Raw genomic sequence first — 12,949 nt, forward strand, 5'->3', positions numbered from 1 at the left:
CTGAGGAGAAAGCTTCCTCCACGGCCGCACCCCCCTCTTTGTTCCACCCTTCTCTTCTTTGTATCTCTTCTTCTGTCTGCTTCTCTGGCTAAGGGCTGGCTGACAGACTGGGGGGGGTTGGAGGACGGGTTAGAGAGGTAAAGTAGGAAAACCCAGAGCTCATTCTCTTCCCTGCCCTCCTCCTCTCTAAGACACCTCAACACAGAGCATGCTTTGGATGACCGGAGCACGGCCCAGTGCCGCGTGCAGATGCAGGTGGTCCAACAGCTGGAGATCCAGGTGTGGCACAAGGGTGTGCAGGGAGGGTGCCGGGAGGGCCCCTGGGTCAGAGCCACCGGTGAGGATGGCTGAGCGGTGAGGGTGAGCGAGGCTGGGGCCCCACATGCAGGGAGCTGCTTCTAATGTGAATGGCTAATGTACAGGCCCGCTGTGTGGTTTGCTTCTGCAGCCATCTAGGTAGCTCGAGGCATCCTCAGAGTAGTCTGCCTGCAGGATAGTGTCATCCCCATATAACACAGGCCTTGGGAGCCCAAATAACTTTCAAGTAGCCAGTCAGGGAGTGGAGGGACTGGGATTAGAACCCTTGCTCCAGTATCAGCATGGAGTTCTTAAGAAAGTCACCGAGTCAGCCATCTATGTTTAACCCTCTCTGACTCCTCCCAAGGTGGAGAGAGGGTAGTTCTAAGAGATGCATCGAGTTTCTGAATGGAGGAAGTGAATCGTTTATCCGTTCCCACATTCGTCCTCAGTAGTGAGCCAGCAGGCACTGGGTGCTGTTCAGCCTTGGATTCTGCCTTCTGTGGGGAGAAGGGAAACATTGCTGACTGAGAGAAGTGTGTCAGGTGCTGTGAGCCTAGGACACCTGTGGAGAAGGGAGAGCTTCACATCCTGGTCCTGAGGAGATGAGAGTCCAGAGGGGCAAAGAGTGGCCAAGGCCTTTAGCAAGTTTTCAGAAGTGAGGCATAGAGGAAACAGATGCCTCTGGGGGGAGGGGAGGGGTGTGGGTCTGTGTGTGAGAAAGGAAAGAGGTAGGGAAAGGGAGGTAGGTGTGTGTGTGAGCCTCTGTGTGTGTGTGTGTGTGTGTGTGTGTGTGTGTGCATGTGCTTGTGACAGAGAGGAGAGAGAGGGGAGGGGTGTGTGTGTGTGTGTGTGTGTGAGAGAGAGAGAGAGAGAGAGATGGGAGAAGGAAGGTAGGTATGTGCATGTGCGTGAGCAAGTATGCGTGTGTGTATGTGTGGTGTGTGTGTGTGAGAGAGAGGTGGGGTGGGGAGAGGGAGGTGTGTGTATGTGTGACAGAGAGATGGGGGAGGGGTGTGTGTATCTGTGTGAGAGAGTGGTAAGGAAAGGGCAGTAGGGGTGTGTGTCCATTTGTGTGCATGTGTGTGTGTGTGCGTGTGTGTGTGTGTGTGTGTGTGTGTGTGTGTGTGTGTGTGTGTTTTGGGACTTTCCAAGGGGTCCTCCCGGGCCAGTGACAGGTAGCCTGTAGGGACCCATTGCCACCCTCACTGTGCCCCTCCTTGCCTATGCCTTTTCACAGCTGGCCAAGGAGAGTGAGAGGCTGCAGGCCATGATGGCACATCTGCATATGCGACCTTCCGAGCCCAAGCCCTTCAGCCAGCCAGTGAGTACCCTGCCCCCACTTCCCTGCAACCCCCCCCCCCAAGCCCTTCCACAGCGCAGCCCTGGCCCTCAGGGAGCAGCCACTTTTGGTGCTTTTCTCAGCACCTACCCCGTTGCTCACAGCTGAACCCAGTCCCTGGCTCCTCCTCATTCTCCAAGGTGACCGTCTCCGCAGACCCATTCCCAGATGGCCTCGTGCACCCCCCAACTTCAGCCGCTGCCCCTGTCACACCCCTGCGTCCCCCTGGCCTGGGCTCTGCCTCTTTGCACGGTGGGGGCCCTGCCCGCAGGAGAAGCAACGACAAATTCTGCTCCCCCATCTCCTCAGGTGAGGCTGCTATGGGAGGGATGTGCCTCCCCCCATGTGGGTTCCCCATCTGGCTGCCTCACCTTCTGCCTGTCTCCCCCAGAGCTGGCCCAGAATCATGAGTTCTACAAGAACGCAGACGTCAGGCCCCCCTTCACCTATGCCTCCCTTATCCGCCAGGTAAGCATGGAAGGCAAGTTAGCTGCACGCAGGCCTCCCGATACCTGACCCGTAAGGTCCCTTCCTCCTGGGGCCGTCTCTTCCTCCCGCAGGCTGTGGCTTAGGCTGCCTGAGCTCACTGGGTATTTTCCCATCCAGTCGTACTGACCATATCCACAGTGTGACGCTCGATTCTACATATGCCCCCTTCTTCTGTTCCTTCGCTCCTGTCCACAGTCCTCGTGATCTGATGCTCACACTCGCTATTCATAAACGCACGGACATACTCTTACACACGTGGCTATTCTGTGGTACTTCCTACAGGTGTCCATTCTCTCACACTCTCGGGGCACACTTTGCCCAAATAAAGGAAATTCCCAACCCCCTCAAAACTGGTGCTTACGTGCTTCCTCAGGGTAGGGCTCATGGAGCCCTGTTTCTCCCCTCACCCCCAACCCAAAGAACACCCCCAGGTCCCTTGTGCACATGTGCAGCCACTGGACGCCGGGCTCCCAATACCCTCAGCTCTCTTAGCTCATTCACTCCCAACTTGCCCTCAAAAGACTCTACCCATCTGGTTCACATACACTGCCATTGGTTCCTGTCCTTATGAGTGAGTCGGGGGCTACCTAGAAGGGTGGAAACACAGGGCCGTGAGGCCTCCAGATCCAGGCTGAGGGTCTCTTTGCCCTTTCCTTGCCTGCAGGCCATTTTGGAGACTCCAGATAGGCAGCTGACCCTAAATGAGATATATAACTGGTTCACCAGGATGTTCGCCTATTTTCGAAGAAACACGGCCACCTGGAAGGTAAGGCCTGCCCTATCTCCCTCATCCTGACTTTCTTCTCTACACTGCCACATCCTACTGAGACCAAGGCTACCTAACACTCTGTCCCCTCAACACTTCTGCAGAAATAGCCCCCCCCCGGGGGAGGGCACAAACAGCCCTCACCCCGATCCTCTCAGGAATGCCAGTGTTCCTAACTCCCTTTTTGTCAATCAAGGGCTTGGTGTATTGTCTCAGCTGGTCTTAAAACCCTGGGTTCAAATGATCACCCTGCCTCTACGTCCCTGAGTGCCAAGATTTCAAGTGAGCATCACCACACCCAGTTAGGCAGTTGCTGGGCATGGAAACCAGCCCTTTGTGTGCTAGGCATGTACAGTGCCTTCCTTTTAATGACCTTGGCCGGCCTTCTGATGTTGCTTTAGTGGGAGGAATTACTTCTCTCTTGTATGGTACGAAGAATCCAGCCCCCTGAGACAGGGCCTCGGGAGGGTTGACAGTCAGGTTAGTGGCAGGTCCTGGGGTAAATTCATGGGTCTAAATTCCATAACTAATTAAGTCCAGGAGGAGGCTGAAGGTGTATGCTGGCCACAATACATGGGTAGACTGAGGCTCATAGACCATACCCAGGGACACAAATGTATCGATACACACACCATCCAGCTACACCAGTGGCAGGGAGATAACTGTTTCTATTCAATTAGTCATGTAACACTTTCAGCCATAAGCATTTTCCTAGGAGACCGGAGGAATGCAGGGCCCTAGGAAAATGGGCCAAGGGCTGGGACGCCAAACCGTTCTGTGGTTGAGATAGGGTGTGCGCGCACACCGCGTGTGTGTCTTACACTGTGCAGCGGGATGGGAAGGTGGTATCTAAAGTAAGGTGGAGTTGGAGGGGGCGTTGGAGTAAGGAGGAGGAGGTGGGGGTGGAGTATTGGCCCTTTCAGGAAGTCTAGATACAGGAGAGGGCAGCTCTCTCAGAAACCTAATTGTATCCCTGGCTCTTGAGTCCCCCTGCTGGCTAGTGAAAAAACTACAAACAGATCACCTCCTGCAACGTGATGGGTCTCTCTTAACTGTGTCCTCCGGCACCGCCCGACCACTGGGTGGGATCTGCAGTTGCCCAGCCTTTTCTACCGTGGTAATGTACAAAGGACCACTAGAAGGGCCTATCGCGCCATCTTTCTTTTCTATGCCAAGCTCCCAAAGCTTAGAGAGACTGTGTAGCTGGGGCAGCCACTCTGATTGGCTATGAGTGATGTCACTTCCTGGCAACCATGGCCCTGCCCTCTTTTTGAGGCAGCATCATGTTTTAGGAGCCACCTGGTCCAACGTCTAGGCCAAGTCAGATGGCAGACTTTACAGAAGATACAACCCCATCACCTAAAGTTATTCAATAGTGTAGATAGCGCTGGTTCAGGTGGTTTTTATAGTTTCTCAGTGGCCGTGCCGACAGCCTCCTCTTGGTCTCTGGTTCATCCCGCACACACAACCCTAATCTGATTCTGATACAGTGTAGCTTGTTGCTACCTGCACCACCCAGGGGTGCCACACTGCCCTGTCAGGTTAGTATGTTGGCTTGAGATCCACACCGACTGAGAGTTCTTTTCAGCCAGCCAACTTCATTTATGCTACTGGGGAAAATGTAGCCTGTGGTTTCTTCCCTCTGCCTCTGCCCTGCTTCTGCACCTTCTCCAGGTCACCTCTCTCTACATCATTTGGGTTTCTTGATCCCCACCCCCACCCCTTCTGGTCGCCTTCCATAGGCTATGCCGGCTGCATTAGACCTAGAGCATCCAGGCTCGGGAGTGGGCGTGTGCCAAGCCAGCTGCCATTTCTTAGGGACAGAGCTACCATCTGCCAAGTCGACGGTCCTCAGCAGCCCTCCCATGTCCGTCCCCTCCTAGGGCCTGTGTTGTGGGCCCATCCTTTTGTTTACGCAGCCCTCGCCAGACCCCTTAAATTGCCGTTAATGTTTCAGCGTAACGAATTAGTCTCTCGTCACGAATCAGGCTTCGAAACGAGGGAAAAAAGCCCCGGCGAGGCCACCCTCGGAAATTGGGGTCATTCTCATTTGCAAGGTGGAGGATCGGAGCCCCGTAATGCGGGCAAATTTATTCCGAGGCAGGAGCCCCGGCGTGATTAGGCTCTTTGTAATTATCGCTCCGCGAGATTCCACTCCAGCCGCCCGCCTCCCTCGTGGATTAGCAAGCGAGTCGGAAAAATACACAGGATTTAATTAGAGGCAAATTAAAATTGGTAATGAAATCGGGCCAGTTGCAAGAGGCAAGAGTTGGATGGGAGAGAGGGAGAGGGGATCTCCAGGGGCACCCACTGCCCGCCCTGCCCGCTTTCTTCCCCGTTTAGAAATGTAAAGAGGAGACGGGCATAGGCGAATTGGAGGAGACTGGTGGGGGGGACAGGTAATGGGGACAGGGCTGGGGCTGCTGGCGAGAGACAGAAAAACTGAGAGCGGAGATATGGAGGTGGGACCAAGGGACCTGGGGACGGGTGATGGGTGGATCAGAGCCCTCACCCAGGCTTCCAGAGGGAAATGGGCCCAGCAGCCCCGCCCATGTGTCCTACCAACCAGGTGACCTCAATTTCTGAAGTTCGCTTTCCAGGAGGAGGTAGTGACAAGATGTCTTGTTGTCTCACCGTTGTGCGTTTAGGCTGTCTTTTTCAAGTCAGAACTTAGTTTCCAGGTGTATGTATTAGGCTCCACTCATACCTGTGCTCCCAGGAAGCTGTCTGTCCAGAGTCACAGCCCATAGCCTCGGCCCTCGGACTCCTAGGGGTTCGGTAAGGGTAGTGAGGTCTGTGAGTTAGCTGAAATGCTCCTTGTTTGCCTGAAGTACAGTGTCCCAACCTCTCCTAGCCACCAGGGTCGCTTTGCAATCTTAAAATCAGAAGTCAAGAATGATTTCTGCCAGTGCATTTGGTCAGTGAGAATGGAGAAAGGAACAATTTAATTTTGTTGATAATAGCATTTTCTTGAGACGGGGCCTCTATGTAGTCCAGGCTGGCCTGAATCCCCTATATAGACCAGGCTGGCCTCTGTCTCCTGAGTGCTCAGATTAAAGCATGTACCACCTCACCCTATCCGAGAACTTTACCTCTCAACTATCCCTGTGCCTGGAACGTGGTTGTTGTTCCTGGGACATGACATGTGGGACCACGGGAGGATTCTCCATGTGTGTTCACTGGAACGGAGGTGAATCCCATTCACTGCCTCCCCAGAATGCCGTGCGCCACAACCTCAGCCTGCACAAGTGTTTCGTCCGCGTGGAGAATGTCAAGGGGGCCGTGTGGACTGTGGATGAGCGGGAATATCAGAAACGGAGACCGCCAAAGATGACAGGGTATGTGGGCCCTAGCTGGGTGAGCGGCCCCCAGCCTGGCCTAAACCGGCTCAGCTCCTGCTTCTTGGGGACACCCTGGATTCCAAATGCCCCCCCCAGAAGAGAATGAGTGTGTCAAGGGTAGAGGAGACCCGCGTGCTTGGCAGGCCACATGGATGTAACTGACAACCCCGAGATGAGATGGGCACTGCCATCCTCCGTTCTCACTTCTGACTGAGAGAAGGAGTCACGGGGGACAGGGTACCAGAGGGATCCGCCCACAGTACTCATGGCTATAGCTGGGGTGTGAGCTGGGGTGACAGCTGCCGTTCCAAACTCTTCCTGCCATAGAATGAGAATCCTGGACCCCACATCTTTATTTCACTGTGGAAGAGTTGAGTGGAGGGGCCGGGGGCTGGCGGGAAGCCAGTGGGAAAGCAGGTTGGTGGCACAGCCAGGTCCATGACCAGGCCTCACACCAGGCCTCACACCAGGCCTCAGATGCTCTGTTTCAGCGCACAGTAGGTCAGAACCTTTCCTTATCACACCAGCAGCTGCTTTCTTGCCTACATACATTGCCCCCCGGCCCCGGGCTCAGGGGAGACCTGAAGAAGGCTAAGATACCTTTAGCACCCAATGTCTCTTCTCCCCAAGGACAGGCTTGCTGGGCAACTGCAGAGGAGCAGGGGAAGGGGTGAGATGGTGAAATGCCTTACCACACCCCACATTCCGGCCTCCACGCCTGGTAGTGTTCTCTCATTGCCAGCCTGGACTGCTCCTCCCCTCCTGTGCGACCTCTGAGAGGCCCTATGGGGGCAGGGGAGGGCCCTAGCCTTGGCTTCCCCGGTACCACTGGCTTCTGGAGCCTGCTCGGTATGTGGTGCTCCTGGGGTCATGACTCATCTGTTCTAAGTTCAAGAATTCCGGAAAGGGGACTTTGTGTAGAAGGAGTAACATACAGCCATAGATCAGGCTCCAGCTTGCCAAACGTCAGAAAACAGGCATGGTGGTGCGTGTCCGTGATCCCAGTCCTCGGGAGAAGGAAGCTGGAGGATCAGAAGTTCTCTGTTTTGTTTTGTTTTACCAGACAGGGTTTCTCTGTGTGGGCCTGGCTGTCATGACACTCATGCTGTAAACCAGGCTGGCCTCGAACTCAGAGATCCGCCTGCCTCTGCTTCCTGAGTGCTGGGGATGAAAGGCATGTGCCCTTGGGGGTAGGGACTAGGATATGAGAGAATGGTCAGAGAAACTGCTGGCCATGCCCTGTGAGAGGGGAATTCTGGGAGTCCTGCTCCTGCTTCCCAGCTCTCAGCCCCAGACAGCTCTAAGGCTGGAAGTCCCTGCTTTAAAAACAGATCAGAGAGGATGACAAGGATCCAGCTACAGACTCCATTAGCAACAGGGGAGCAAAGTGCATCTCCTCATCCCAGCTCTGGGTCAGGGGAAGGTCGCCTGTGGATGTGTGAGTTGACATTGCCTTCTCTCCCCTAGGAGCCCCACTCTGGTGAAGAACATGATCTCCGGCCTCAGTTATGGGGCACTTAACGCCAGCTACCAGGTGACTGAGCCCACCTGCTCCCTTCTGCATGGGCCTCAGGCTTTGCCTAGCCTCCTCCCCTAGAGGAGTAGGTGGGAAGGAGGGTAAAGACCATACCCCACTCTTGGCCTCCGCCCCACTCCAACTCCATACCAGCATGTATCTCTGATCTCAAGCCTGAGTTCAAGAAAGGGTGGGCATAGCACATACAGATTGACACAGACGACTGAGTCCTGTCCCTCATCCCCTCAGACTAGGGTCCTCTGTCCCTCGGTGGGAGGGGGTCATTGCTACGTTACAATTTTCCAGAGAAGCTGAGCAGTGGGCTGAAGAGTTCTTGCTGGGGTGTGTTGGGGTGTGTTGGTGGGGGTTGCTAAACTAGATCAGTCCGCCCCCTGCACGAGGGCTCTGACAACAGGGAAGGGTCTCTAGCCACTGACAGTCCCATCCTGTTTGCTCCAGGCTGCCCTGGCAGAGAGCAGCTTCCCTCTCCTCAGCAGCCCCGGCATGCTGAACCCTGGCTCAGCCAGCAGCCTTCTGCCCCTCAGCCAGGATGACATGGGCGCCCCTGGGGAACCACTACCCAGCAATGGGAGCAGCAGCCCCCCTCGCCTCTCCCCTCCTCAGTACAGGTGAGCACACACAAGCCCCTGGGCTCATTCATCACACAACGACTCTGTGGAGCAAGCAGTCTCCCCCATCTTCATAAGACAGCTGTGGGCCTCCTCACAATTCTCTGTCCTCCTTCTCTCCCCTACCCCCCCCCTCTCTCTCTCTCACTCTCTCTTTTTTTTTCCCTCTTCCTCTCCCTCTCTCTCTCTTCCCCCACCCACCCACAGAGACTGGGGAGAGATGGTGGGGTCTTAGCAGGGCTGTGGGCTTCTGGATTGATCTGTGGGAGGAAGGGGAGGCCCAGGCAACCCCATATCCACATCACCCTTTCCATGCAGTCACCAGATACAAGTCAAAGAGGAGCCTGCTGAGGCAGAGGAAGACCGACGGCCGGGACCTCCCCTGGGCGCCCCCAACCCCAGCACTGTGGGGCCTCCAGAAGACAGGGACCTGGAGGAGGACCTGGCAGGAGAGGACATGTCCTAAGGGCTGGGTGGGCAGGCAGGGCAGAACAAGACCCTGCCGCCCAGTCTGGACCCCGGCCCACCCACCCCACTTTACAGCCCCTCCAACCTCAAGGCACTTCGGGGACTTGGACAGGGGAGACCTGGGCCCCACGCCACCTGACTGACAGACGCCTGGGGGCAGGCACATCCCTGCCTCCCCAAGAGAACACAGAATCCTTGGACTGGGACCTATAGAGGACATGGAGGGCCCAGACCCTCTCAGCCCCTCCCTGTATTCCCAACCACCACCAGCAGCAGCAGGGCTCTCCCTCCCCACCAGCGCTCCCCTCCAGGGCCCCTTAGCACAGGGGAGACCCGCAGGCGGGGCTGAGCCACCCCCACAAACCCTACCTTCATCCCCTCTGCCCTGTCAGTGGCAGAGGTTTCTGGCCAGAGGACCCTTCCTGGTTCATCTTCCCTCACCTTCTTTTCCCAACTGTGAAAATTAGTTCTCCAGCCCCAGCTTCCCGTTCGATGGGGCGAGCAGGCTGGGGGTACACCTGCAGGCCAGCCCCTCAGCTGCTGGGGTGGAGCAAGTTGTGCCCTGCCCTCCCCTACCCCACCCCCGACCTGAGACAGGATCCAGACTAAGCAGGCCTCCACCCCACCCTGTTTGCTGGGTACTCCTGCGGCACCCCGACTTGAGGAAGCACTGAGGGACCCCCATGCTGGGCACCTTCAGAGCTGTGTGCATAGGTGGCCTCTGCCCAGAGCATCACAGCACGAAGTAAGCCAGGCTGGAACTACCCTCACCCCAGCCTAGGGGTCCCCTGAATTGGGGTCCTCTCACCCCCCTCAGCACCCCTTCCTGTCCCCCCTCCCCTCCCCTCCTCCCAGTTAAACGGATGACCAAAGACCTTTCTTATGCCGGAAGCAAAAACCAAAACTTTTTGTTGGCTTTTTCTTTTGCCGCCTCCCCGAGCATCCTGCCCTCCCAACCCTGCCTCCTGGCCCCAGGCTGGAAGCCCCTCCTTCACTTAAGTTATTGTTTTAAACCAAAGTTTACAGTGTCTGTTGGTGGCAAGACCCCCTTTCTTCCCTCCCCCCAAGGGTCCAGGGGTCCTATTCACTTCCCCCTCTGCTCTTACCTTGCCTACGGAGATAGGAGAGGGCAGAACCCTGCCCCAACCCTGGGCTGCTTTCTGAGGGGGCTCCTCAGATGCCTCCATAGGACCAAGTCCCCATCATGCCGGGAGTGTGGATTCTAGCAGAAGAGCTAGAAACGATGAGATTCCACAGACCCCCTATGGGGGACCCACAACCCAAGGCCACGCACGGACTGGGTGTAAGGGATGCCTAGAACACCCTGACCAGGCCCCTTCCCTTAGAAAGACTTCTTGGGTATTTCCCAGGAGAACCCCACATTCACCACCAACCCTCTATCCCTACCCTACACACAAGCTGCCCTCCTGAGAGGCAAGGGGCACCCCCCGGCCTTCCCCTATGTATCCCCACCTGTGTTCCGTTTGACCCAGCACAGAAATATTAAAATCCTCTATTTACCGGGCCCTGTGTGTGTCACCGAGGTGAGAAAGGAGAGGGCCTTTGGAACCAGATGACCTGCTGAAGGCAGGAACGGCAGGCGAGTCTGGCACAGGTGACCCTGGGTTCCTCCTCTCAGCTGTCACTGTGAATGCCAGGCCTCTGAGTCCTGAGTGTCAGGCCCTGGATTTGCAGCTCAGACTGGTGACAGGGTTTTTCTCTGCCAGGGCGCTCTGTTCCAGCTGGGAGAGTGTTACAGCTCATTCATTACCTTGGGGTCTGTCACTGTGGCTGTGCTGCTCCACACATGGTGCCCTGCTAAAGCCATCATGTCCCCTGGATGGGTATATGCGCATCATGACACTACAGGGTGGGTTTCCTGTTTGAGCTAAGGCGCGTGTGTCTGCAGAGGCACAGTGCAGGTGGCTCTGGGTTAAGACCAGATGGTTTAACCCGTTCGGGGAGACCCTGGGTAGTGAGGAGGAGGAAGAGAGAGGAGAGAAGTGGCCCAACTATTAGTCCCAAGGTGAGTTCTACCCATGGGCGACGTCACCTTTGAGTACTGCTCTCCCGGGGCACACACTAGGGTCTCACCTCTCATGCCAGTCGGTGTTGATTTGCCAGTGCTTGGGAGGTTGACGGGCTAGCGGGAATGGGGGATGGGGCGCAGGAAGAGAAGTAACAAACCTAAGTGCAATCTCCCTGCAAGCTACTGGCACTTTCCAGCCTCTGCAGCTGTGGCACGGAAGGCCTGCTGACCTCCTCTCGGCTCTAGTTAGCATCTAACCTAGGCTCACTGACCCCTCTCCCCAACCTTAGCGCCTCCACTCCTCCACCTGGTCCTCTATACACTTGGCAGGAGTCTTGAGATATAGCTCCTTGTGTCTGTCCATCCACCCCTACACACACACACACACACACACACACACACACACACACACACACACACACACACACACACACACACACACACACCATCTGGAGAGGAACCGGCTCCTTTTGTAAACCGGCAGACGGTCACGGGTGCGCATGCGCGCCAGCACACAGCCCACCCTGACAGGCGGCACTACCTTGATCTGCCCTCCCCTCTCTCCAAAGGGCAATATGGTGTCTGCTTACTCTCGACAGCACCTGCAGCTTGGTCTAACCTGACATGACCTCTTAACACCTTTGCCCTCCTTTTCCCTCCCAGACCCACAGAAGGCCCCAGGAGAACCCGGAGATGTTGGCTGCCAAGCACCTAACTCCCTTACCCTACCCCTGAAAAAAGAGGATCTGTTCGGATAGCAGTTCCCAGGGGCAGCCTGCTTACACAGACCCTAAAAGGGACAAGACGCCATCCTTTCCCTAACTCCCAGCTTTGTACTCAGGATAGTTCTCCCGGTAGTCTAACTTCAGTTTCTCCTGCTTCAACCAGAATTCTAGTGGGTTTTGTTTTCGTCTTTGCATTCCTCCATAGAGTGATGGAAATGTTTATCAGAAATATTAAACTACGTCGAGAAGAAGAGTGAAGATCTACTTGGATGTTGATGAAAACTCCATACAGTATATGACATAGGAAGTTGCTAGGATCGTTTGAGCTTAAGTCTTCGGCTTTGTTTCTGAATCAGGATCTTCCTATTCAGCCCTGGCTGTCCTGGGACTTAGTATGGAGACTGGGCTGGACTCAGACTCCGGCGAGCGGCCTGCCTCTGCCTCCCCAATACCAAAATGACAGATGTCTGCCGCCATGCACCAACAGTCTTTCTGTCACCTTCCCACCAGGAACTCCTCCATGCAGTCTAGCTTCCTACTCTTGTTTTATTTACAGAGTCCTGTTATTTATTTTTTAAAGGTTACTTTACCTGTATGAATTTCTTGCCTCCCTGTATGTAAGTGCATTATGTAAGTGCCCGGTGCTGCAGAGGCCAGAGAAGGGTATCACATGCCCTGGAACTGGAGTTAGAGATGGTTATTGAGCCACCATGTGGGTGCTGGGAACCAAACTCCAGCCCTCCACAGAAGCAGCCAGTGCTCTGAACTGCCGAACCTTCCCCCAGCCCGAGTCCTTTCCCCATTGCCTAGGCTGCGGCCAGCACCTGGTCCTGGTCTTAGCATGTCTGGCCCTGGTGGAGAAGCTCTCTGGAACCTTCCCTCCAGAGCTCACTCTGTCCCAGGGCTTGTTGTCCGGGGCCGGCAGAGGGCGCTTCAAACAAAGCGGACCTGCAACGCCGGCCGCTGCGAGCTCAGAGGGTGGAGCTAAGTCCTTTGAGAAGCCCTCGCCTCACCCAGGGTTTCTGTGGTTGTTTGTTGGGGCTTTCCAGATTCTTCCAGCATGTGGCTTATGAGACATTCTACAGAAAATCGGAAGGAAGGAAGAAGAGTGTGGGGACCCAAAGACCGCCCCACCTGCTCACTCGGGTCACAGGAGGGATGAAACCAGTTCTAACAGTAATTATTATCAATATTTAGCCTAGTGTGGTGTCCTGTACCTGGGATCTCAGCACGTGAGAGGCAGGAGGGTCAGGAGTCGAAAGGCATTCTGATTCATACAGACCTAGGCCAGACTGAACTACACAAGACCCAGTCTGAAAAATATCCCTCAAAAAGTATTAACATTTA

General features: G+C 55.5%; 1 protein-coding gene across 8 annotated transcripts in view; it reads left to right on the forward strand.

Annotated features, from left to right (window-relative positions):
* The window catches only part of Foxp4 (forkhead box P4), a 56,698-nt gene extending 46,325 nt beyond the window's left edge, over positions 1 to 10,373 (forward strand). For 3 of the 8 annotated variants that reach the window (NM_001389210.1, XM_008766870.4, XM_063267354.1), the window contains 9 exons: positions 192 to 279; positions 1,538 to 1,621; positions 1,780 to 1,948; positions 2,031 to 2,107; positions 2,793 to 2,894; positions 6,111 to 6,232; positions 7,703 to 7,769; positions 8,211 to 8,380; positions 8,699 to 10,373. In NM_001389210.1, the coding sequence (NP_001376139.1) occupies positions 192 to 279; positions 1,538 to 1,621; positions 1,780 to 1,948; positions 2,031 to 2,107; positions 2,793 to 2,894; positions 6,111 to 6,232; positions 7,703 to 7,769; positions 8,211 to 8,380; positions 8,699 to 8,846 (1,027 nt within the window). In that variant the 3' untranslated portion in view covers positions 8,847 to 10,373. Of the gene's footprint in view, positions 1 to 191; positions 280 to 1,537; positions 1,622 to 1,722; positions 1,949 to 2,030; positions 2,108 to 2,792; positions 2,895 to 6,110; positions 6,233 to 7,702; positions 7,770 to 8,210; positions 8,381 to 8,698 lie in introns of all 8 variants that reach the window. The other 5 variants (XM_039083810.2, XM_039083811.2, XM_039083812.2 and 2 more) reach the window with 2 other exon arrangements.
* Positions 10,374 to 12,949: the final 2,576 nt, after the last annotated feature.

Source organism: Rattus norvegicus, chromosome 9, assembly GCF_036323735.1.
Source record: "Rattus norvegicus strain BN/NHsdMcwi chromosome 9, GRCr8, whole genome shotgun sequence".
Classification (NCBI taxonomy): Eukaryota; Metazoa; Chordata; class Mammalia; order Rodentia; family Muridae; genus Rattus; species Rattus norvegicus.